Below are 26,833 nucleotides of genomic sequence, written 5' to 3'. Positions count from 1 at the left end.
CAAAAGTTTCCATTACAAACATTTACTCCCGACCATCATCACTTCTTAACTTTGGAGCTCACTGGCTCAAGAAGTATGGCTGTGATGATTCTTCCGCCTGTTTAAGACCTCAGGTCAATCAACTACCTCCTGACTTCACCTGCTTTTCACAGGCCAGCGTTAGAATAATTGCTTACGGCTTCTGTTCCTTGGCCCCTGCCCTGCACTGAGTGAGGATGAACAACTGCTTCCTCTCCCCCAGCCCAGCCCCCATTTCTTCTCCAGCACAGTAAATTCTCTACAGTCAACTCAGATGTTTTTTTCCCCTACTCAGACCAAAAAATCTGGGTGCAGTCATCGCTGTCTCCTCTCAGTGCACACCCCCCCATTCAAGGCCTTTGTTTTGTTTTTCCCTTTTTCTTTTTTTCTGCCTATGCCAGCGCCCTTAGTTCCCCCACCAAGGATTGAATCCGGGCCACGGCATTGAGGGCACCGAGTCCTAACCACTGGACCGCCAGGGAACTCCCTGGTGCGCCCTTTCATCTCAGCAGTGTCCAAGTCCCATTTGTTCTGTTACCTCCAAAGTGTCTCTTCTCCACCTCTGCTGCCCCCCACCGGGGCCACAAGACCCTCATCTCCTTCCCAAGCTACTGCAGCATCCTCCCAGTCTTAACACTCCCCCGCCCCAAGCTACTTCTCACCCAACAAGCCCCAGAATAATTTTTAAATCACAGTTCTGTTTACATCACTCCCCTGCTATAATGAAAATTCTTCAATAACTTTGTCAACCCTGCCGAATTTGGCCTCTGCCCGCTATCTTGTACCCTTTCCACAGTTTCTTTCCTATCACACTGGCCAACTTTCTGGAGCCTTCTAACCTGCTGTCTCCTTTTCACGCAGCTGGTTCCTTCTCATCCTTTGGGTCTCTGCTTAAATGTGACCTATCAAGGTTCTTTCGTGACCCCGTGATCTAAAATAGGTCCTCCCTCTTCTATCACAACCTTTGAGGGCCTTTGACAGCACCCAACTGCATTTTGTAATGATTTAGTGATTTATCTGCCATCTTCAAAAGACTGCAAGCTCTTGGAGGGACCGAATGCCTCCCCAGCACTTAGCATGGTACCTAACGCATACAGGCTGTCAGTATCTGCGTGGATAGATGGGTGAACAGATGAATTATTTATGTAGATATGGAAATGAATATGAAAGCTATTATAATAAATGCTATGAAGAAAATAAAGCAGGGCAGAGGAAGTAGAGAGGAACAGTGGATGTGATTGAATTATAGAATCAATATAAGAATAATGGATCAATAGTAAAGTAAATCAGACAAGTTTGACTTAAGTGTTTAGGGCTTAGTTTTAGTGGGTGGGGAGACCGTAAATTCCAAAAAGGAAGAAAAATAGGAAGACACTGAAGGAGAATAAAAGTAGCAGATTAACTACTGTGTGGAATAACTAGACAACACAGCATAATGAACAGAATGGGACTTTGGAGCCGGCGGACCTGAGATTTTGGGCTGTTTCACCACTTACTTTCTCTGAGACCTTGAGCAGGTTTCGGAAGCTCTCTGAGCTTTTGTTTCCACATTCATAGAATGAGCTTTGTGTGCAGTTTAGTGAGCTGACGTGTCCAATTCCTGGCTTCTAACAGATGCTCTGTTAATACTGGTTCTCAGCCTCCCTTTCTCATCACAGGAGAAGGTAAGATAAAGGCGTGAGATGTCAAGATTGGATGGGTAATAGAAGGTTGGTTAAACAAGAGTCTTCAGTGCCAGCCTGAAAAATCTGCATTTGATCAGCAATGTACAAGTGAAGCATTTGAGGAAAGTGATGTAATGAAAAATGTGCTTGAGGAAGATTAATCTAACCACATTTTATGGGAAAACTGGTGCAAAACCTACTGTAGGCAGAGGGGTTTTTAGGGAACAGTTGGGAGAACATTACCTTGGGCCAGAGGGAAGAAGGGCTTGGGGGTAGGTAAGGGTACGGGTGAGATGGAAGATGTGAGAGAGATAAAAGAGAGATGAAGGTTTAGGCTTGTTGCTGTGAAAATGTGCAAAGTGTCTGGCCAAGGCAGTGGAAGAAGAGGGTGTCGGGATTTCAGAGGTCCAGCCAAGGTTGGAGACAACATCTTTGTTACGGTCTCAGTCTATGTAACTGGGCGATGTTCCTCGGGTCAGATGCAGGAAGGGAGAGGGTGGTAGCCGGAGCCCATCATCCAGGGGCTTCAGCACAGAGGGCAGGTCAGGGAGGAGAATATTTTGAAAGGATGGTTGAGGTAGAGTTAAAGCAGGATAAAGAAGTGATATCAGGAGAGGAGCTGAGGGGCCCGGCCACGTTATGGGGAAGCAAAGGGAGGAAGGGGAGAAAGGCATTCAAGACACTGGTAATTATAATTCACCTTCAAAGTGCAGCCTCTGAGAACTCGGCTTCTAGGAGTCAGTGTTTCCTGTTTGTTACATAATAGCTAGAAAAGCAACCATGCAGAGTTTTAGACTTTACATCAGATCGCTTGCATGGTGCAGTCTTAAAGATCCTTGTGCGTGAGACGCTCTGGGAGTTAGCCACTCCGCCTTGTCAAGCTTGCTTGTTTTGATTTTTACTTTTCGTGTGGTTTGCAGTTCTTGGTAGCTCAGAAAGGCGGTACAGCTGTTGTGAAGGTGTCCTTCGATCCCCCGGGTGTCAGGTCGCCAAGGTAGGGCTTGTTCCCCAGAATGCTGCTTGTTTCAGAACCAGAGTTGCTGCCTCCTGCGCAGACCTTGGGAAACCATAAGCATTTGGTATAATCCACTAATTTTCAGTTGATGAAATTTTTATGAGCTTAGTTGCTCTTGCCAAAACATACAGTAACTTATTTGGCAGTGTTCGTTTCAGCTTCATGTTCAGGACCAAAAAGCAAACCTAGAAGGCTTTGTGAAGACTTTTGTCAAGTTCCCACCCCGCAGCGGGAATCACGTTGTATTTGCCGTGAATTGTGAGGTGGTACGTTGGTGGTATGTTTTGCCTTATTTATGCATGTGTAAGGAACGTTCCCAGGCTCTCTCTCTCAGTCCCACACAGTGCTGCGATGTTGTTCACACGTTTTCAGATGAAGCAACTGAAGCTGAAAAGAGTTAAGTGACTTGGTGGGATACCTGCACTTGGTGATGGAGCCAGGAGTTGGCCCACGATCCTCTTTCTTTTACTTATTAATTTTTATTTATATATAATCACTGCTTGTCCTACTCATTACGTTGCTGAAATTACAGGGGTGGAAAATGTTATGAATACTACTGTTATCCCCCAAATCAGCATAAAAGCTTTAATTTTTAAAAAGCTATTGTTTTTATAGAGACAGTAAAATGTTTATAGGGAGTTACCTTCTTCCATATGAGAATCAATACTAAACAGTAGGGGAAAAACAGAACTTGGAATCATGAGACCTCGGAAGCTCCACTGCTTATCAGGCAAGTCTCCCGGATGCTCCAATATGTAAATTATGAGGTTAATAATAACCCAACAGTGATGGTGAGAATCAGATACACTAATATATGGCAAAGTGCTTTGTATGTGTCAAACATCATGTGAACAGTCATCTTTAACAAAACATAAAATTAAATTTTTGTTCCCTGTGGCATATTTGGAAAGCAGATTTGTGGAGTTTAATTTTAATAGATATAGAAGGGAAGTGTTCAGTTTTTAAGCTTAGATTTTTGTTGTTGTTTTGTTTTGTTTTTTTGTTTTTTGCGGTATGTGGGCCTCTCACTGGCGCCACCAGGTAAGCCCTAAGCTTCGATTTTTAATTGCAGACAATGAAAGCTGTTTCTGGCTTAGAAATCAAATGTTTTTTTTTCATTCAACAAGGTTTATAACTGCATTGTTCAATATGGTATCCACTAGCAAACAAACGTGTCGGTATAGAGAACAGAGTAGCAGTTACCAGAGGGGAAGCGGGGGAGGGCAAAATGGGTAAAGGGGGTCAACTGTATGATGATGAATGAAAACAAAATTTTTGGTGGTGCAGCGTGCTGTAGTGTTTATAGAAGTCAAAATATAATGTTGTACACATGAAACTTATATGATGTTATAAAACAATGTTACCTCAATAAAAAATTAAATTTAAAAATTTAGTTCGTCAGTCATACTAGCCATATTTCAAATACTCAATCCCCACTTGTGGCTGGTGGCTACCATATTGGACAGGACAGAAATAGAACATTTCATCTTCACAGAAGGTTCTTTTGGATAGCACTGATCTCTAATGAAAATAAGTGTAAAGCCTATGCCAAGAAAATGAAATTATTTTTATTAGCAGAAATATTACCAACATTAAGGAAAAAATTAAAGCTTGGAACATCTTTTATATGACCGTCAGATCCACACACTGGCTTTTGTTACCAAAACTGAATGATTGGGTTAGATTGTATATTCCAGTTAGAAATATTCCTTTAAGATATCTAAGATGTTAAAATACGTTTGCCCAATATGATGTTTAAATTTGATATTTCCGTCTTTATAGCGCTATACAGCCAAAGGTTTGGAACTTACTCAAGTGACAGTGGTTGATCCCAGCCTCCAGGTGGGCTATGATACATCTGTGAAACCAGATGAAGAAGTCATTGACTATAACACTAGGTATGCATTATACACAGGGGTTTGTTTTTGAAATTATAGAACATTCAACATGTACTTTGAGTTTTAGCCTAGGTACTTTTATTTGATTCAACTTTAGAGCATGAGTTAACACTGTTTTCTTTTAATTAATTTGTTTATTCAAAACGATTCATGTTCTGTTGAGTACCTTGCTAAAATTATGCAGACACTGTATTAGGCCCTGGGTAACAACCCGAAATGAGAGATACGGCCTCAGCACTCATGGTGTTTACATGTTGGAATGGTAGGTAGGAGGCTAGAGAGACAGACAAAAATATTGAACAAGTTATTTATTCATTCATTTATTCATTCAATCATTAATCAGTTTCTTCTGAAAATACCATACTATTCCCATTAGATGAAAATTTCTATAATCCTGTAGACATGTCACTGAGTATACATAGCTTTGATATAGCATACAGAACACTGGTTCAGTGCAAATTCTATTTTATTATTATTATTCAAGTAGGACATGTTTCTGATCCAAATCCAATGCTAACTTGAGATAGTATGATACAGATGTGCCTTTTATTTTTAAAAACCTCGTATAAAATACCCAACAATATCATTGATTAATTGAATTGGATTTCCTAAAGGCACATAAGCCATATGACGTGACATATTTATATATTTATTTAACTATATCTATTTAAATATAAAATAGAAGACATTGATCTTATTGTACAATGAAAATTTAGAAGTGTTAATTACTGGTGTGATTGTATTTATTCAATTTTCTTGAACAAATTCTCCAATGGTACTTAATATGACGTGTGTGTGTGTATACATGCACACATATATACATACATTTGTATATGTATAGATGAACAAATATGACTTGATACACATATACACGTGTATATTATATGCATTATATACTATAGTACGTAGTTTATAGTATTATAGTATATATAGTATACATAATATATATTATATATGTGTACGTCCATAATTTTGGACCCAGTAAGGCAAGGTGGTCAAGTGAATTAAAAGTTGTTGTGATTACAAAAAAAAAAAAAGTTGTGATAAATTTTGAGAATAATTATAAAGAATTCTGCTAACAAGTATTTTTTAACCTAAATTTCCTCATGGTTCATAAAAATGATTGTATACATAAAAACTCAGTAAAAGTTGCTGTTATCAGAAAATGCATTTTGTTACTAATCTCTCTCCTGACCTCATTTGATTTTTTTTCCTACTCATTTTGGCCATATCCTAATAGCCCCATCTATTTTATATTTTACTTTTTTTTTTACTTTATTGAGCTATAACTGACAAACAAAATTGTACTATATTTAAAGTTACTGTACTCTTATTGGTTCTCGTTCTTCCATGGGTTTAGCGGAATCTTTTCTAACTCCTTTTTGGAACAAGTCAGGAAATGCTTTGCTAATTACTGATATTCATAGCAGCAAAATGAGAACTGAAGGTCTTGCTTTAAAATTAAAAACTTGAATCTTAAAAGAAAAAGTCAAAAGGGGGCTTCCCTGGTGGCGCAGTGGTTGAGAGTCCACCTGCCGATGCACGGGGACACGGGTTTGTGCCCCGGTCCGGGAAGATCCCACATGCCGCGGAGCGGCTGGGCCCGTGAGCCATGGCTGCTGAGCCTGCGCGTCTGGAGCTTGTGCTCCGCAATGGGAGAGGCTACGACAGTGAAAGGCCCGCGTACCGCACACACACAAAAAAAAGTCAAAAGGATTCAATGTATTGCATTCTTTTAAAATGAACCCAAGTACTCCATCCATGATAATGTCCTCTTAATTCAAATATTTGATTATGCATCACATTCCTTAACTAAGCCAGATGATGGAGCCAGGTATCTTTTCTTCAGGAGACAGTACTATGAACATACAGCTTACATTGAAAATACGTTTGCAGTATTTTTATCTCTTTTCTCCTAATTTGCAGTAAAGCACAGCAGTAGCCACATTTCTGAACACTTACTTTTAGTATGTGCTTCATGAAAACCACTAGGATAGTCCATTTTCTGCATGTATTTTCACTGTTTGCATGTATTTTCATTGGGTCCTTATAAGCCATTAAGATTGGTAATTGACCCTACTTTACAGATGAGAAGACTGAAACCAGAAGGCTAAGCAACTTGTTGAAAATCAAATATAATAAGTAAATGGCAGAGTCATAGCATAGCTCAAACTCAGGTTGTCTAGACTCTGCTTAGGGCTCCTTCTGCTTTTCCATGTTTCTCACATTTCATCTTTAGCTTTGCCTTAATGGGAGATAGACTACTTAACTGTAACTGACAAAACTCAGATTATACAGAGATGAGAGTTCACAAAGGAACTTTATGAACTTGTAATAATGTCTCCCCCTGCCTTACATGATTGATCCAAATTATAAATTTTACTAGGTTATATCAATATAACCTAGTAAAGGGATAGTTGGCAGACATACAATAAGATCTTTGTTCTGTTCATCAAATGTTTGTCATGTTGAGTCAGTAATGTGTTCTAACTATAACGGATGAAATCTACTTAGTTGTACTCTTACATGCACTGTGTGTCTTCTTGGGATAGGTTTTCTGGTGTGGTTGAAGATGACTCGAAGGACACGAAAACCTCAATCAGTGATGTGCAAGCCACCTTGTTGAACCTGTTCAGCACTGACACTGTACTAATTGGACATAGCTTTGAAGGTAGTCTCTATGCACTTAAGGTAAAGAGTTAAAGGCTCATGTTCTTATAAAACTGTATGCGTTAATGTGGTAGTCATTATCATTGTGTTATCACTGATGCTTGACTTGCCCTTTTAGACAAAACAAGATAAGAATCACTATGCTGATGACTTTGTCCAACTCTTACAAACCAGAAGAAGTATAAGATGCCCAAGTCATCTGGCTAAACAAGATCAGAACGAAAGTCCATTATCAATTGTGATGAAACCAAAATCGTTCTTTTGACATGGTCTCAGATCATTGTCTTTAATATTCAAGTGGGTAAAGCTACGTTTATCTAATAGGTTATTATAGTCACGTCCTGGAAGATACTTTTTCATATTAAGTCAGGTAGATTTATAAAGCCTACCTGTAAGGTAGGCTCAAAATCAAATGGCATGTTCATTTTTCTTGGCATGATAGACTTGAAAATCTCCCCCTTAATACTCCAGGTTAAAATGGTCTGTTCTTTGCTCCATGTTCTAGAACAGGTGTCAGCACACTATGGTCCATGTTAGCCACCTGTTCTTGCAAATATTTTTATTGGAACAGAGCCACCACACCCACTCATGGATGTATTTTCTGTCGCTGCTTTCATACTACAGTGGCATTGTTGAGTAGTTATAACAGAAGTGGTATGGCCTGCAAGCCTAAACTATTTATACCTCGGAAGAGAGAGTTTGGTGGCCACCCCCGATCTAGAACAGTGCTCTGCAACAGAACTCTCCGTTCTACGTGTTCACTAACCAATATGGTAGACACTAGTCACATGTGGCCAGTGAGCACTTAAAATGTGTCTAATGTGACCGAGAAAACGATTTTTTCATTTTGTTTACTTAATTTCAATAGTTACATGTGGCTGGTGGCTACCACATTGCACAGCGCAACTCTAGAACTTTGGGGACCTCGACTATTTGTTTCTGCCACCCCTAGGACTTACCTTCATGCCGAGAAGGGCTAGTTCTTCTTTAGTGTAAGAATGTCAGTAAGGCCATTTAATTTTCCTGAGTATCCACCTCTTTCCCTGCAAAGCTGGTACCCTAGTATAGATAGTTGTTTCACACAGCACTGTTGTCTCTGCATGTGACAGATAAGACTGGAATGTGCTTCCACCAGACCCCACCCAAGTGTGAGCAAAGAGAGTTGGGGACGTAAGCTTTTTGTAAGAAAGCTCTTCACAGGATGGCCTTCTGTCACCTCAGCGACAGCTTGTCTTGACTCAGTTTCTCACCATGACTTTCCTTCTCCCATTTTCCAGGAACCGTTCTATTTCACTTGTCTCCCAGACCAGAAAATTTGAAACCACTGTGTTTTTTTATTCCTTGTAATCAGTCTGTTTCTTTCACCCAGATTACTCGTAGATTTCTCTATTTTTCTCTATTTCCCCCACCACCTTCTTTCATGTGCTCAGTATTCTGCAGCCAGGAACCAGTGTCCAGGAGGTGGCTGACACATTAAAAGTGAGAATTTAAAGCGTTTATGGATGGGGGGTAGTAGGTGCTAAATATTAAACTTCCATTCTTCTTCTTTTTTTTAATAAATTTATTTTTTATTCATTTATTTAATTTTTGGCTGCATTGGGCCTTTGTTGCTGCGCACGGGCTTTCTCTAGTTGCTGAGATCGGGGGCTACTCTTCATTGCGATGCGTGGCCTTCTTGTTGCGGTGGCTTCTCTTGTTGCGGAGCATGGGCTCTAGGTGTGCGGGCTTCAGTAGTTGTGGCTTGCAGGCTCAGTAGTTGTGGCGCACAGGCCCATTTGCTCGGTGGCGTGTGGGATCTTCCCGGACCAGGGCTTGAACCCGTGTCCCCTACATTGGCAGGCAGACTCCCAACCAGTGCGCCCCCAGGGAAGCCCCAACCCCTCTCTTCTTGATCAGTCTTTAAATTACTCTTGTCCTGAGGCTAATCTTCTTCAACGCTTTTTCAAAGTACAGCTCTTCTAACAAGGAATCCAAACTGGTACCTGACAGTCTAGGCTCTCAGTTATCTGACCCTTCTCTTATTGTATCACTATTTCCTACTTTATTAAATATCAGGAAAAATTTATTCACCTTTTTCCATGTGTAAGCAGAGGGGATTTGGACCTAGATGGGACTAATCCTTGTCCATGCTCCCTCCCCAGGGACAGAGAAACCACTGAAATGGGACTTGCACTAGAGTGAGGTGTCCCCGTGCCTCCGCTGAGTCACAAGGTGGGAGGGGCCTGGCTCACCCTTTACCGCCCCTCACCCTGCCAGTAATTATTGGAACACCTCTGAGCTCATGCTTCCCCCTGGTGGTGCTCTCTTGGTAGGAACGTGGACTTGGAAGTCAGGCTGCTGAGACTGGATTTCCTTCTACCCTGCTGACTCAGCTTAGGCAACTTTCTTAACCTCTCGAAGCCTCAGTTTCCTTGGCTGTAAAAAGGGACAATAACATACCTACCTTGCTAGGTTACTCTGCAGGTTGTAGTGAAATAATCCAAGTTAAGTGCCTAGTGACTGGCCTGTTGTAACTGCTCATGTCACTTGGTTTTGTAGCATAGTTACTGCTGCTACAGTTACTGCCATCAGTTTCCTTATTCCTTGGGAAGAACGTCTAAAGAGTTTTCCTCTTTCATTTGACAGTTAATTCATACTTCAGCTGTGGACACGACAGTTATGTTTCCTCATCGGCTAGGCTCGCCTCACAAAAGATCCCTTAAAAGTCTAGTGGCCGACTACCTGTGGAGAATCATTCAGGATGATGGTAAGAGCCTGCTTGTTCGTGATAAAAATCGGGATCCTAAGTCTGACTTGAGTAAATCAGGAGGTTCATGGTAAAGGTCTGCTGTTTGAAATGCTGCCCTGTGGGTTCTCTTCTTGGGTAGAGAATCCTAAAGCTTCTGCTTAAGTAAAAAGTGTTCCATGCTCACTGCCTGGTATGGTCCTAGATGTTCCACAGGCATCAAAACAGCAATTAAACTGAGACTGGTGACTGCATCATGGTTCACCAAGTTGCCTGACCTTGGAATTCATGCATAAAACTTTTGTTGGGGCTTCCCTGGTGGCGCAGTGGTTGAGAGTCTGCCTGCCGATGCAGGGGACACGGGTTCGTGCCCCGGTCCGGGAAGGTCCCACATGCCGTGGAATGGCTGGGCCCGTGAGCCATGGCCGCTGAGCCTGCGCGTCCAGAGCCTGTGCTCCGCAATGGGAGAGGCCACAACAGTGAGAGGCCTGCGTACCACAAAAAAAAACCACTTTTGTTGGTGTAGAGATCTAATTCCATTCTAAATTTTGCTCTGTACCTCCTTTCATATGTGATTTTCGTTAAGCCTAAAGAGATTCTAAAATTGATTGGGTCCAAGTTATCTCACCCAGGGTAAATAGCGTGCGTTGCGTAAGAAGTACAGCTCAAATTCAATAGATTCATGCGTGCACTTGCTCTGTAGTGGATTGGTACAGAGGTTTTGCTCTCAGAACTTTTTCCCTTTTTGGTTTTTCTGATGAAAAATACCCAACATTAAACAAGTTAATCAAATACAACAAGTACAGCCACCAACTATCCTGTTAGTGGCATTGTGATATGCACGAGATACATGTCTGGCTTGGAATGGAGGTTAGTTACTCTGTACATTTCATGTATACCCATATAGGCCCCACTTTTGCACAAGAGGGAGAAGGAAGTTAATTTTGAGTATGTTAAAATTATGTTATAATGCTGTATGTTTCTACAGATGCTCCGCTGATCATGTCATTTATTGTACAAAATACAGATTTTACTTTATGGTCTTTACTCTTTCATTCTTTGTCTATTAGACACTAACCAAAACCATCTTGCAGAGAATCTTTAATTTACATTATCTGCTTTGTTAAAAATATTCGTATCTCAAATTCCCAGAAAATGCTCTTATAAAATTTGTAATGTGTTCTACTGAAAACAGTCTGGAACCATGGACACAAAAATATTTCACCTAACAACAAAAAATACCCTATGTAAAACAAAATCTTCGAAAAGTTATATAATACCACAGTTCTCTCAGAATAACACAAATAAACAATAATATACCATTTTAGAAGTGTGGTCCATATGATTTTTCTCATTTAATCTCAGACGTCATTTATTATTTTCACCAGAACTGTAGGCTTGATATTTTGGCTAGATTTCATCTACTTTTTTTTTTTTTATTGCAGTACGCGGGCCTCTCACTGTTGTGACCTCTCCTGTTGCGGAGCACAGGCTCCGGACGCGCAGGCTCAGTGGCCATGGCTCACGGGCCCAGCCGCTCTGCGGCATGTGGGATCTTCCCAGACCGGGGCATGAACCCGTGACCCCTGCATCGGCAGGCGGACTCTCAACCACTGTGCCACCAGGGAAGTCCCACCTACTTTTTAAAACCATGTCATTTTGTATCTAAGGTCACTCTTTGTCTAGAGAGGTGTACTTTTTCTAGCATCTCTTATTTCTGGCTTCTTGTCAGATCGCTGTCGTTCAGTGGTACCTGTCACTTTGTTGGTGTATCTCCCTGGAAACGAGGTTCATGGAGAAGGTACTGATGTGCTATCCAGTCATAGCAATGTAGTGACCACATGACTGAGGACAGGTCACATAGAAAAAGGGAGATGCTTGTTCATCTGGATTTATGTAAAACATTTCTAAAGCAACCAGTAGGGGTTGTTCTAGGTATGAAATAATGAAATATTGATAAGTGGCCAGTGGTAATTTTGTTTCAAACTCAAGACTTCGTTTTGAGACTATCCGTGGGTAACATCACAGAGTTGTCTGTCTAATGTGCTATTTTATATTCTATACTATTTGGAGGTCACAATTCAAGTGAAAATGCAACCTCCTGCATGGAACTCTGGAAGGTAAAAGACGACCTGAAAGGAAAGAAGTAACCACTTTGCCCAAGAATATCTTAAACCTCTGCATTGCATCCGTGACTACTTGGCCTTCACTGCTGGCAGTAGAGTTTGGTCTACAATAACATGAGGTTTCTCCACACTTTCAAAGAGAAGAGGAGAAGGAAAAGCACTGTTGAGGTCTATTTATTACATTTTAAAGGTTAAATTTCCACAGTGATTTCTAAAGTTGTGACTGGGGAAGAGCGGGGGAAGGAATTAGGTTTTTTTGGAATTTGACTCATCTTCGTAGGCAGTGTACAAATAACAGTGGAAGATGGTTTGAAGTTGAAGTAATGGGTCCAGGACTTTCACAAAGGTCATTTCTCAGGTTACTTAAATTCCTTTTTCTCTCTAAATACTTAGAACCATTATACTGCTTGGAGATAGAAACATCTTTACCTAACAAAACTGTAAGTTTTCTTTAGATCATCTATGTAGAAATAGAAGTGGAGATTTTCCTCACAAAAGCTATGGAAGTAAATGTAAGCTTTTCAGTGTACTATTAACATAAAAGCTCTGGTCATTTGGCTATTGTGTAATGTGTTTTTAATCTAACTGGTGTATTCTTACTTGATTTTGATATCAACAACTCACTGACTTTTTTTTTTTTTAAGGCAGTGTCCTACGGCTCTTCTAAACACACTGAGATCTAATCGATATACCCAGTACTGGAATTGTCTAATTTCCTTTAAGGCGTTGATTCTTTCCTTCTTAATTGCTTTTTGATAATGTGGAAACTGGCCCATGGAAATGACATGACTTTATTCAGTTTGACTACTGACCTTTGAGTAAGTATGAATCTTTAATATCAATGCCGTTAACATGCTACAAAGGTTTCTCTGCCAAGGGTAGGGATGAGACCCAGAGCTGTCAATCGTATGGTCTCTGGGCCAGGAGTAAATTCAAGTTGATGGTGATGACGTGCCCTCAGTAAACACCTCAGGTTTGCTGCTCTGGTACTTTGAATTTACAAGTAAATCTTAAGTATCACTGAATTCCTTTCTCTTTTTTCTTTTTAATTATCTACTTCTGGCTGCATTGGGTCTTTGTTGCTGTGCGCGGGTCTTCTTTAGTTGCAGCGAGCGGGGGCTACTCTTCATTGTTTGCGGTGTGCGGGCTTCTCATTGCGGTGGCTTCTCTTGTTGCAGAGCATGGGCTCTAGGCACGCGGGCTTCAGTAGTTGTCGCGCATGGGCTTAGTTGCTCCACAGCATGTGGGATCTTCCCAGACCAGGGCTCGAACCCGTGTCCCCTGCACTGGCAGGCATGTTCTTATCCACTGTGCCACCAGGGAAGTCCAGTTCCTTTTTCTTGATACCGTAAGTACTTCCTTAGTCATCTCTTACACCTGACGTGAAGTAAATTTGTAATGATGTAAATTTAAAGTATTTTAAATATATGTAATCAAGAAGGTCAGGCTGTTATAGAAAAAGCAGCTGTTATTGTGTATTCCAAAGCCACATGCAAAATTTGAAGACATTATCTACATTTTTCAGATCATCCTTGTTCTTGTTCAGTTCCATGTACATGCAGACCAAGAGCTGTCAGGAGTATCTCCACAACATTTGGGTAAAAAGCAAAAAGGAACTATTTATGTATATATACATATATATATACACATATATACGTATATATATACATATATCTATAAATAGTATATATATGTATATATTTGGACCTACTTTCAATGGCTCTTCATTTGAGCCCCTACTTAGTTGATGAAATAAATGCTGCGACAGCAGTCTTGCTTTTGTTGTGTCTCCACTGCATATGCTGTTGTGGATGAAGAGCGTTTGGGACAAATACAGTTTCCTGGTCATTGTTTCTGATGCATAAAGTTGAGCAGATGGCAGGAATATGGAACATTATGCAGTATGGTGAACTATTAACATTGCAGCACAATTAAAAGGGATTCTAGTTCTAAGCCCTCAGTTCACATTGGAATACTACCAGAGGTGCAAGAAAACAGATTAGACAGTAGGATACTTCTGGAAGACGTTTCTAATCTTGTGAGCTTGAGATATGTCTGGTGGCATATACCCACCAACTGTTCTCTGCATATTACCAACAAGGTAGAGGATGATAATTTAAGGTGTTTAAGGTGTTTTTCTCAAAAGTATAATACAGACGTTTGGCAATACCTATGAGACACATTCCTGGACAAAATGGGTCGGCAAGACATTTATTCACTTACTATATGATCTCAGTGTAGCATGTGCCTACAGTATAAACGGTAAACTCACAAATGATCAAAACTAAAACTTTTTACAATGTGCAATACAGGTAGGGATGTTAATCTGATATGATGTCACATGTCTCCCAAATATAACTAACTCCAAGCTTCCTATTTTAATTTCTTAATAAACACACCAATGTTATCAAAGAAACTAAAACTAAATCCTATTAATTTATCAAACTTATACTTCTCTCAAAGTTCTTAGGCTTCTAAGGAACGAGATTTAAATCTGTTTTTCAGTGTTAGCGTTCTGGACTGACTTGTGGGCTCTGGAAACACCTGACAAACTTGTCAAATTATGGAATGAAATTGGGGTGGCTTCTACAGGTGAGGGGGAAAATTTAGAGATAGAAGAAGCTCTTTTATATCGCTTAGGTACAGACTTAAATCCATGTCCTGTAAGAACTCATACGTTTCCCCTACTTTTCTCACCTGTGCTATCAGGGTCAGGTTTACAATCTTTTCTTCTACACAGCAAAACATAACATCCAGTATATAGGTAAATATCAAAAATATCAAAAATATCTGGGACAATGAGTTATGCACTACAGTAATTGTACTCTCACACCTTCCTGTAAAGTCCATGTTTTTAGAAAAATATATTATTGCATATGAAACCACAAACAGGCATTCTGATTCCAGCACATTCTTACTCAACACAGTATATACAGTCCTAATAGAGGGTACTATAGATTCACACACAGGGGTCTTACGGTGAATGTCCCAGACAGACAGCAATCTATATACACGTCCATATTCCATGTCACCTCTCTTGACAGAGGCTTGCCTGCTTGGCATCAAGGTCTCAAGGGTCTCTCATGCCGGTGAAGCGGAAACAGAATATACAGCTGAAGATGGTCTGTCCTAGGCTGCTTCTTCGGCAGAACAGTCGATTCCCGCGTAGGTAAACTTCTCATAAAGCGTGGTATTCACATAGGTCTAGAACAAGAGTGGTTCAGAGACACAAACTGGCTCAGTCCTGCCTCCGCCAGGGCAGTTACAGCAATACCCCGGTTTCCTTAGCTTGTTTCAACACAAATGCAGATACTTGGGGGGGGGGGGTAGTTTTCTATCCTCATTCCCTCTGTCGTGTTTAACAACTTTCTTCCTGAAAAGCATCCCTTGACTTCTGCAAGTAAGATTGCTTCCTCTCACTTGTTTCAGTCTCCGGCTTCTCTTTCTCATGGTCTCTCACTGGTCCCTCCTGACATGCCCCACATCCTCTAAGGCCCCTTTCTCTGTCTGCTTCTCATCTCCTGCTGTGTGACCTCACCCACATCTTTGGTTTAATTACCAACTGGCTTTTGATGACGTTCAACATCTACTTCCCTAACCTAGATTTGTCTTTCGAACCTCAGATCTGTATAGACAACTACTTTCTAGAAATTTTGATAGAATTCCTGACCCTCCCCGTAGTAACCTGTAGACCACGCTCTGTTGTCTACCTGCTGTTTGTCCTTGGGCAAGTCACTTTTCACCCTTCTAAGTCTGTTTCTTCCTCTATAAAATTAAAGGGTCAGGCTGTATGACTAATGAGATTTAAGATTCCTTCTAGCTCGAATAAGCCAGTTCTATATGTTGTTCTACTGTGTGTGACTGTATCTTATATAGGAATCTTATTTCCTCCAAAACTGTAACTTCCTCAAAGTTGGGTCCACATCTTTTATGTCCCTATAGCACCTAGGGTCATGCTCAGGGGAACCTGTTGACTTGTATCAACTTTTTATTAACCACAGTGGACACATGAATTCTACTTATGTAGAATTTGATCTCCATACTCACCTTTCGTTCTTCTAACATCCTGTTTAAGGACACCAGGATCTGGGCAAATGAGGGCCTTTCATAAGGCTTCTCCCGCCAGCATTGTCTCATGAGATCATACCTTTGAAAACAGTGAAAGGGTTAAGTCTACAACTGTGCTTCAGGCCTAGGCACAGCCAGGTGTAGGGTATGGCAAAAAAGAGAATGTAGCCACCCAACGCATGGTCATCATGCTTAGCCAGTAAAAGACAAAAGTACGGCACCTAGGAAGGTTCTGTTAGGCCTCCCATCTCCCCATCCAAGTCCCCTTTCTTCTCCCAGTAGATCTAGTGCCTGCTTTAGGTACCATTCCCACAGGATCTTGGTCTCAGCTATTCTGATTATCTGGAAAGAACTGAGTTACATGTCTAGGGCAGCATGTCCCTTGGAATACCACACCTCTCAAAATGTCAGTGTTTTATTTTTTTTAAATGGCCCCGTGCTCAAGTAAATTTGCAAAATGCCACCCATCGCATCTTCCTCGATCTTAGGGATCGACCCAGGAAAATCTTGAGAAGTCATTCCATTAAAAACAAACAACCTTTTTAACCAGGTTTAACCTAGAAGCTTCCCAGACATAACTGATCACAGAACTCTTGTGTCATTTATTTACGTCTCACACTTTCCATATAGTTTAGGGAGTGCTGGTCTAAGTCAGTACTTTCTCAAATGTGGCCAGAACTACTTGTACTGTTAAAATGCAGATTCCTGGGAACTACCCTAGATGTACAGAGTCATGTCTGGCAATGGGGCTCAAGATTTCACACGCTGACCAAGTGACTGAGGGGAACTGTAGTGCACAGAGCGCTATCAGCCTGGGGTGTGAGAGATTCTATCAATAGAACAGTTTGTACTTTAACAGAAGTTTCATAAGGGCTGAAAATATCACTCCTTAGGGAATGAATCCTTAGGGAATGAATCTTAAAACGTGGGATTTTAGGGACTTTGTCCAATGATGGTTCAAATACATGCAGGTTTTCCCAGGATGGTCTAGTTTTATATCTCTTGTACCATAACAATAATAACACCCTACTTCACTCTTAGAAGTGGCTTGGTCTGGATGGTAAATTATTTGCTCAGCCTAGAGCCTTGCACTCTTCAAATCATGCCAGTTAGGCAGCAACTACATTGGTTAGCTCTGGGAATGGCAACATCACTAAAGATAATCATTATTCCCCTGAGAAGAATACTTATTCCTGGAAAATAATCCTCATAGAAGTAAGATTTTATGAAGAAAAATCTGTCTTCCTTAATATAACAGCTCTGAAATCTCTGTCCCCAAAGTTAGTCTCAAGGTTTCATACATTTATTCGTGGATAATTTTATGAATTTATTTCAGATCTTTTCTTTGTTGCCCTTTCTCATTTCAACCTTAAGATTCAACCAAGAATCATCACCTTAAATTCCTCCTGGACTTCTATGCCTAGAAAGCTGTTATTCCCTGCCCATTGCATCACAGTCTTAATTTCAAGAACCCCCTTGTTTCTGACTATCTGGGGTGTGCGTGTGTGCGTGCCTGTGTGTACATATAGGTAAACATATGTGCATGTATCAGATAGCTCCTTCATTAGAGTCAGTCCAAGAAAGGTACAGGGGGAAAGTTAGGATAAAATGGCCCCGGGTGAGGCCTGACTTACACCTCATCATCACAGTTTAGGGGCTTCTCCAATCTGTAGCCCTGGGGCAGCTTCTCGTAGAGTTCTGCACACGTCATCCCACAGTAAGGGGTGCCACCTGGAAGACAGGAAACGGTGCGCCCTAAGCCCCCTCGGATGCAGAAGGCAGCATCTCCTGCCCTGAGGCTATACAGCCAAGGGGCTGGGAGAAAGGGTGTGTAAAGCAATGCTGAGCGCCCGGTGTGATCTTCCTCCGGCACAAGCCTACCGCACGTCACAGCTGGACTTCGGCTACAGACCGTGCTCCCGTGCGGCGTCTCCTTAGTGCAGAGGATCCACCACAGTCTCCTTCCTTCCCGTGCTATTCCTCTTCCCCAAGTCTGTCTACACATAGCACATCTACTGTACCAATGACATGGATCTTTTTCCTAATTGGAAGTCTGTATTTATGTTATGCAATTCCTATTTTATCTATCAATGTTAATTAGAAAAGCAATACATGTTTATTGTGGAAAATACAAAAAATAATGCAGAAAACTACATTTTTTAAATCCTGTGTAGTCCTCCCAGTTTTTTTCACGTGTAATATTCATAAAACGGATTATGGGAATTTTTTCTGGTTTTGGGCATGCCCATTTTCCCATGGTATTAAATGGCCTTAGAAAATGTCTTTTCATAATATACTGTCTTCAAGTTGTAGAAGGAAACTTATGACAGCTCTGTGACATCTGTGCACAAGCAGAGACAACTCAGAATGAAGTTCTTGACCACCAGGTTATTAGTATTAAATATGACATTAGACACAGGGCTTTCATAAAGAGAACCACGGGAATAAACACACTCAAACATGGAAACCTGTAAGGTTCTTTTCCCACGTGGCGTCTGTTGGCACCGCGTACACGTTATCCATGAAAGCATATGGTAAAGGAGTCCGGGAGGGGCCCACTCCCTTTGCCTAGAGCCTCACGTGGTAGGTAGACGTGGATACTCACCTAAGCTAACAATCTCCCAGAGTAACACGCCATAGGACCATCTGCAGAGGGACAAAAGGGAAACCAGTAATCAGCGGGCATGTTGCCCAGTCAACTTTCTGCCCAGAAAGCCAGGGCGACTAAGCCTAGGTCAGAAAAGGAAAAGTTGCACGTCCGTTTCCTAGGCTAGGGCCTTGCACACAGCATGCCTTTATCTCCTCTTCGGCCAATGGAAGGATTCTAACAGGGAAACAGTGTTAGCTCTACCAGAGCTCCCACTCGCTTTAGGTAGAGAAGGCAAGGTGGAAAGCAGGAGATTCTAAGCCAGACAGACCTGTGTCGGATCCCATCGCTGCCACCTGATACTCGTGTGACCTGAGACAAGTGACTAGAACTCCTGAGGCCTCTTAGTGTATTCTTCCAAAAGTGGGGACACCCATTTCTTAAAGTTTTGCAGAGATGATGTGAGAGAACATATAAAGGCACACACTGAAGACACAGTAACACTCTGGGCCTCAGTTCTTCCTCCTGAAAAGAGGGAACCTGAGCAAGAGGGCTCAGGCCTCAATCCCAACCCTTCCGTCCCCCGCCAGCCTGACACTTGTCACGCAGGCTGCAAGCAGAGATGGTGCCCACTGTGTCTGTCTGCTTTCCATCCCTGCCACCTCTGACCCCCAGCAGCTACTGTGGGCCGCCACCTCTGATCTAGGTCCTTGTGTTGAGGCCAGTCTGGGGAGTGGAGCCATGGGAAGGCTGGGATGCCCCTTGCTCCTCTGGAGGTGAGGAATTCACCACTTGAGGTCACTCCTCGACATGCAGAAAGAAACCCAAAGCCTGCCACCAGGGAAAATTGTCCCCTCTGTGGCTTCATTTAGTCTGGGATTTCCTGGGATTAGTGATTAGCTTTATTCCCCAGACGGATACGATATTCCTGCTTCTCTTTAAAACCTCTGTCGAATGGGTATTTTTCTGGGACAAAAAAAAAAAAAAAAAAATCCCTCAGCAGTGAGAGGCTTTACTTACACGTCACTGTTGGTTGTATACACGCTGTAATTTAGTGACTCGATCGCCATCCAGCGCACGGGGAGCCGTCCCTGGAGAGAACGAGGTGAGATGCCGCTTAGGCTAGACATGGCCCCTTCCCAAGGCTCGCCGCTGGCCTGAAGCTGGGACTCACCCAAGTCCACGGGGAGGTCCCCAGACAGAAGGCGTGGCAGACTCAAGAACTGTTTTGCCCATGTCCCACCCACAAGTGTGCTTTTAAATTCAAAGACCTGCAAATTGTGTGAGTGTCCCACTTACCTCAAGGGGCCAATACCACAGTTTCATATAAAGAAAAATAACGATGTGTGCACCCTTTTTTTTTTTTTTTTTTTTTTTGCGGTACGTGGGCCTCTCACTGTTGTGGCCTCTCCCGTTGCAGAGCACAGGCTCCGGACGCACAGGCTCAGCGGCCATGGCTCACGGGCCCAGCTGCTCCGTGGCATGTGGGATCTTCCCGGACCGGGGCACGAACCCATGTCCCCTGCATTGGCAAGCAGACTCTCAACCACTGCGCCACCAGGGAAGCCAGTGTGTGTCCTTTTGCTAGTCACTCAGTTATTCCCTTTGTGGCTGTCAGAGGCACTCAGAGGTCTGAAAGGAGAGACGGGCCTAGGAACTGAGAAGTAAGCTATAACGCAGGAAAGGCTAAAGTGATGCCAGGAGACCGCGTGTGCCTGGAGAGGATTTTGCAGGAGTTTCCCGAGGAGGGGACACATGAGTTCGGTTCTGTAAGATGTGTAGGCACCATCAGGTGGATGGGCGAGGAAAGAACATTTCAGGCCAAAGGGAAGAGTGTGCCTGTGACTCACAGAGGAGGTGATGACTTCTAGCCAGTGCCACGTGCATTGGGTTTGGAGACAGGGTGAGAGACACTTGCCCACCCTTTGGGTGCCTGGCCCCGACTCCCTCCAGGTTTGCCCCCTTTCTTGGCTTACTGAGTCCAGGCTGGGGAAAATGAGATGTGGACTGGAAAATGTGAAGTTTGACTTCTGAGTTTTATTCCTAGTTTCCTCAAATTTGCTATGAATTTGAGTTCCTTTCCTCTCGACCCACCCCAGGAATATATGAACCCTACTGAGAGATGGATCCCTCCCTCCCAGAGATCTGTCCAAGCTCTAACAGTGGCATTTCAGCTTACATTAGCCAGTGGGTGGGGCAAAATCAGGAGTATTTAGGGGATCTTAGCCCCCCTCAAAACCAGAGCAGGCATTCTCCCAGACTCCCCTTCCATGAGACCAGCCCTGACCTGGATCCCAGGGATTACTCCTGAATGTGAAATTCTCTCCCAGTTCTTTATTTACTGGCACTATTTTGAAGCTCTTTCTGACCATAAATCCCAAACGGTTGTCCTGTACTTTAAGGTTTACATATAAAAGTATCCTTTCTCAAAAAAGATCCATGGTTGCTAGGGGTGGGGTCGGGTTTGGGGTGTGAATAGGCAGAAAACAGGATTTTTAGGGCAGTGAAAATGTGTAAGATGCCGTCATTAAAGACATATGTCGTTATAACTTTCTCCAAACCCATAGAATGTACAACGCCGGGAGTGAGCTTTGCTGTAAACTATACACTTCGGGTGATTATGGCGCGGCAGTGCAGGTCCACTGGCTGTAACAAAGGTACCGCTGTGGCAGAGAATGTTGATGATGGGGGAGGGTATGCATGTGTGGGGTAGGGAGTATATGGGAAATCGCTGTACCTCTTTCTCCATTTTGTTGTGAACCTAAAACTGCTCTTTTTTTAAAAAAGGATCCTTTCTCACATCTACATCTTCAGTGTTCTCCTCAACATCCACACCTCCCTTCTCTCTATGTCCACCCCACCCCATCTGTCACCTGGTTTTCTCCCTTCCCCTTCACAGCTATGGAATGGAAAGAGTTGTCTCCGTTTCCTGTTTGGTCTTTGCTCTCATTTACTCCCAACCAGCTGACCTCAGACCCCGGACCTCCTAATGACTGATTTCCATGCACACTTCTTCCTTTTTTTTTTATTTGACTGCTTTTGGATCTGCCCACATGTGTCTGTCCCTACTGCTATCACCTTGGTGCCGGCCACCATCATCTCCTGCCTGATGAAACCACCTCTCCACAGACCTCCCAGCCTCTAGTTTCACCCCCTAATGACCTGTTCTCCACACCACAATCACTCTAAATGGTAAGTACAACCATGTGGTTCCTTTCCTTAAAGTTCTTTAATGTCCCTGTTGTCACAAGATCCCCGATGCTTAGGTGAGTCCCCAAGTCCTTAGCTGGCATCCAAAGCTCTTCAGGACCTTATCCCCACTTGCGTTTAACTCCAACCTTGCATTTTAGTTTTTACTTATTGCCTTCCACAAGCATACACTCTTTTCCATAGTTACAATCACAGTGAACCTAACCGTTTTGGAACTTTCCACTCCCTTGGAAACTTCCAGCCTTGCATTTTAACTCTTCCTCTTTTCTGCATCACACTCCAGCCATATTGAATTACTTAATGGCCCAAGGTTCCATGCTTTCCTTTGCCTCTCGATTTTTATATATACCACGTCCTCCAGGTCACCCACCTCATTCTTACATCTCTGATATCTATTTGACATTTACTGTAAAGCTTCAGTGCGCTTCCTCTGAGTTCCCATGGCACCTGCACTTTCCTCAGCCTCATCCACTGTTACAATTGTTCATTATGTGTCTCTGAGCTCTTTGAAGGAGAACACTGTGTCTGAATATTATCCCCAAACCCAGCACAAGCATGAAACATTATAGTAATAGATAAATCCATGCTGACGGCATCGATAATATTAATCAACGATAGTAAAACCCCAAATCACTTAAGTACATTAGTTTGCAACACTTCCAGTATTAGCATCGCCTGGGGGAATTAAAAAAAAAAAAAAAAACTGATGCAGGATGCCCTCCCCAGAATAATTGAATCAGCATACCTAAGCCGTAGGACTCAGCATCTGTATTTTTTTTAATTTCCCCAGACGACTCTAGGCGCAATAGGAATTGAAAATCTCTGACTTAAATAATAGGCCAGGGCTTCCCTGGTAGCGCAGTGGTTGAGAGTCCGCCTGCCGATGCAGGGGACACGGGTTCGTGCCCCGGTCCGGGAAGATACCACATGCCGCGGAGCGGCTGGGCCCGTGAGCCATGGCCGCTGAGCCTGCGCGTCCGGAGCCTCTGCTCCGCAATGGGAGAGGCCACAACAGTGAGAGGCCCGTGTACCGGAAAAAAAAAAAAAAAAAAAAAAGCCCGAGAAAGTGGCTCCTCTGCCCTCAGGTGGTATCTTGCTATACTGCACCCTTCTTGCAGGGAGGTTGCTCCTCTCCAATCCCTTCTCTTTCCTTCCCCTACCCTCACCCTCTCCTTTTCCTCCCCAGACCCCATGCTGCCACTGCACACTTTGCCCTTCCACTGGGAGATAGACTTGAGCCCTACCAGTGCTCTGCCCCTCTAAGCACTCCTCCTAAGCTCCCCAAGATACAGAAATCCCTACCCTTGATGAAATGCCGAGAAAACCAACCTTAGCTTTGGGGGCCTAAGGAAAGCAACCAAATAAGATGCGTGGATTACGGGGCTAAACTGTGTTAACCTCTCTTTCCCCTCATCTGGGGCAAACCCCCGCCCCACCCACGCCAGAGTGAAGGAAGGAGAGGGATTCTGTGATGGAGGTGAGAGGATTCTAAGGAGGAGTGGGGAGAGCCAGAGTAGATGGGTGAGTGGTGGTAGGTCCTGCTTCTTTAAGACCAGCCCAGCTCCTTCCCAGAGAAAAGTCTGCTTTGAGTGGGGCAAATCTGAAGAGTTTAGGGAAAAAAAAATATTTCCTGGAAACCAGCCCTCAGGGAGGCATCTCTGGCTTCCAAAAAGTGCTGATGTTAATAAGTATACAGGACCAGGGGCATGGTGGTCTCTAAGAACCAAAGAAGACTACCTTCGAAACCTCATCCAAAAAGGGAATGGAAAGTTCCAAAGTGGTTAGGTTCACTGTGATTGTAACTATGGAGAAGAATGTATGCCTGTGGAAGGCAGTAGGTAAAGAATAAAATAAATTAATCGTGTCCAGGTTGTGAACTGTGGACCATTTCCTCTCGAAAGCATTCTTGAGTATTATTTCTGTGTTATCTTGTCAGTAACTAAAATAAGGATATTGAAGAGAAAGGAAACCTGAGCTTGAGGATAAACACAGAAGCCTGAGCCTTGCTAGGAGGCAATTTGGTACCCACAAAAGTAAAAGGACCCTCTATATGTTATAAGAACTGGAGTCATCCCAAGAAAGCTGAGCCCGGGTAATGCTGGGAGAGCCAGGCCGGTGGACTGGACCTACCCAACACGTGCAAAGACTACAGGGTGTGTCACCCCTGCAGGGGCATTGCCCACCCGCTCAGGGCAAGCAGAGAGTGGTGGCATGTTGTCGGCACAGCACTAATGTCCAGGAATGTGGCATGTCCAGGGCTTTATGATTCTAGGGCGGACAAAAGTAGCAGAATGAGTCCAGCTTCTCTCTTCTAACACTGTGGTGAGGTTCTCCCGGGAGCTCGCATTTGAAGATAAAATATGAATGTTTAGGAGACTAGGTATCATTAGGTGAAAGTGGATTTGATCGGGGCTTGAAAAGTGAGCAGAGAACTTTTGGCAAAGAGGGAAATCTTATATGAGCCTTTAGAAGTTATGAGTTTCTCTCTAGAGCATCCTTGGGATTTAGGAACCTCATTCATTGATTTCCTTGATGTTTTAGAAGGTATATTAAGTGTCTTTTTCCCCCTCCTAAGTTTGCTGTGCAAAAGGGGACTGTGGGAACTCTCCAGAGGTTTCTGAGTGAGAGCAGACCTCAGGGTCTGGGCTGGATGTAGACCTGGGTCCCTGCAGCACTAGGCTTGCACGTTCCATTACTTGGCCACATGTGACAGGGCCTTCTTCATGGGTAAACGTGGACCCTCCAGTCATTTTAGGAATCAAAAATGAGAAAGGATGTTTGCTGGGCCAGGGCATTATCCAACGGGGAAAACGGTCAGAGGCCTCAGTCGTCACAGAAGGATGGTATTCTAAGAGAAACAACATCAGGAGAGGGAGGGGTGTCCCGGAAAGGATCTCATCGGGGTCTGTTCTGAACTTACCATCGTCTTTTTCACATACACTTCTTGACCTCGGGACAATCCAAAATCGGCTATTTTGGCTACGTAGTTTTCACCAACTAAAATGTTCCTGGCAGCCAGGTCCCTGTGAATAAACTGAAATTAAAAAAAAAAAAAATCATGTATTTTCAGCATCGCATTTGCTTTTTCACTCCATTTTGTTTCTTGCCTAGGGGCAAGAGCTTTGGGAAACAGAGAGGTCAGTGTGAAAAGGGGTTTTCAAAAGTCACCAGAATCCAGTTCCCTTAAAGTTCCTCTCCTAAATGCTCAGTGAGTGGATTCTGCCGAATGACCCACATGTCTCTGGAGGAGCAACCTGGGAGAAAAACCAGGTCATGAAATCTTCCAGCTGCCATGAATGGCCTCTGCTACTGTGCGTTATTTAGAGCCGTGCCAAGCTAAGATTGGTGAAGGCTCCTCACCAAATATACATGATGAGAGTCACTAGATAAACATACCGTCAGTGTTGGGCATGAACTTCTACATAAACAGATGGAATATTAGCAAAGATATGAAAGTTAGAAGATTGTAAGAAGGAATTAAGGAAGAGAGAGCGACCAAAAACAAATGTACAAACTTATCTAAACTCTGATTCCAGAGAGAATTTCAGAGGAAAGATGTCCAAAGCAAGGTCCTCAGGACGAACCTGTTTTTGGCTCAAGTAGTCCATTCCCCGGGCCACATCTGCTGCAAAGTGGAGGAGCTGCTGGGAGGACAGCGTGGAGGCGGTGCTGTTAGCGATGGCGAACGCGGGGTCCGTCTCCAGCACGCGGCTCTTGCGCAGGAAGTCAAGGAGGTTGCCGTGGGGGGCATACTCGATGGCCAGGTACAGGTAGCCTGTGCGGGAAGGGAGAGAGCACCACTTTATCGGTAACCCTAAGCTGCTGTGATATTTCTGAGATGTGCTATGATTCTCGGGAAACGCTTATAAACCTCTGATTTATCGTAAAGTTACACATCTAGTGGTACCAACCTCGGTAATGCTGGGGCCAGGAGGAAGACAAGTGACATCATTCCTGCAATACTTAAAGTGCTTGCTCTCGGGGTTCCCCTCCCCACCTCTACCAAACATAGAGGGCTTCCTGTCACCTACTCGGTGACACTAGTAGAATGAAATCAAAGCATTTGCTTCCAGACGATCGAAGACAGCTAGTCCACATCACCTTTCATTTTTTTATTCAATCAATATTGAATATCAAGAACCTAATATGAGCCAGGCATGTATTCCAATATGAATCTAGCTTTTCCTGACGTTTTGTTGTTGTTGTTGTTGTTTTGCGGTACGCGGGCCTCTCATCGCTGCGGCCTCTCGCTTTGCGGAGCATAGGCTCCAGACGCGCAGGCTCAGCGGCCACGGCTCACGGGCCCAGCCGCTCCGCGGCACGCGGGATCTTCCCGGACCGGGGCGCGAACCCGTGTCCCCTGCATCGGCAGGCAGGCGGACTCGCAACCACTGCGCCACCAGGGAAGCCCGAGGTTATTTTTTTTTTTAATCAAAAAACAATGATTCAATATCCATAGCAGAAGGACCCACACCAGGTAATTTCTCTCTCTCCTGCCTTCTGCTCCTCCCTAAAATCTGGAATAAGTCACTATATTGCTGAGTAGGTCACTAGTCAGCAGAGTCTAGTGTCAGGGATTGCATTTTTGCTTACAGAAACCAGAAAACTCAACCTTTTAGGAAAAAAATAAAACAAAATAGTTCCTAGAGGAAACTATGGTGCAGTGTCTTACCTTTATTCCAAATTGCTTTCTCCTTTTTCCTTTTTAATAAAATGTAAGCTGCTTTGATAAAAACATTGATCTTTGGAGCCCATGAAAAGTAAAGTGGTTTTACTGTCTTTTAAAGGTGAATTATTTGGTTTTTTTTTTTTAAATATTGAATGAATTTAAACTTCAAAGATATTCTAAGAA

At 43.1% G+C, this 26,833-nt stretch overlaps 2 protein-coding genes across 3 annotated transcripts in view; one reads left to right on the top strand and one right to left on the bottom strand.

The window, feature by feature from the left end:
* Positions 1-12,758, top strand: part of EQTN (equatorin) — a 49,905-nt gene extending 37,147 nt beyond the window's left edge. The window contains exons 10-13 of the mRNA XM_060301016.1: positions 4,480-4,595; positions 7,148-7,286; positions 9,891-10,011; positions 12,064-12,758. Coding sequence (XP_060156999.1) covers positions 4,480-4,595; positions 7,148-7,286; positions 9,891-10,011; positions 12,064-12,140 — 453 coding nt within the window. The 3' untranslated portion in view covers positions 12,141-12,758. The remainder of the gene's footprint in view (positions 1-4,479; positions 4,596-7,147; positions 7,287-9,890; positions 10,012-12,063) is intronic.
* Positions 12,759-13,257: 499 nt separating this feature from the next.
* The window catches only part of TEK (TEK receptor tyrosine kinase), a 104,533-nt gene continuing 90,957 nt past the window's right edge, over positions 13,258-26,833 (bottom strand). Inside the window, exons 15-21 of one of the 2 annotated variants that reach the window (XM_060301015.2) lie at positions 25,566-25,756; positions 24,902-25,015; positions 19,792-19,862; positions 18,790-18,830; positions 17,819-17,915; positions 16,164-16,263; positions 13,258-15,320 (exon numbers count right to left, since the gene is read on the bottom strand). In XM_060301015.2, the coding sequence (XP_060156998.1) occupies positions 15,246-15,320; positions 16,164-16,263; positions 17,819-17,915; positions 18,790-18,830; positions 19,792-19,862; positions 24,902-25,015; positions 25,566-25,756 (689 nt within the window). In that variant the 3' untranslated portion in view covers positions 13,258-15,245. The remainder of the gene's footprint in view (positions 15,321-16,163; positions 16,264-17,818; positions 17,916-18,789; positions 18,831-19,791; positions 19,863-24,901; positions 25,016-25,565; positions 25,757-26,833) is intronic. The other variant, XM_030830342.3, reaches the window with a different exon arrangement.

The sequence above is a fragment of the Globicephala melas genome, chromosome 6 (assembly GCF_963455315.2).
Source record: "Globicephala melas chromosome 6, mGloMel1.2, whole genome shotgun sequence".
NCBI lineage: Eukaryota > Metazoa > Chordata > Mammalia > Artiodactyla > Delphinidae > Globicephala > Globicephala melas.
This window is presented reverse-complemented; position numbering and strand designations above follow the sequence as displayed.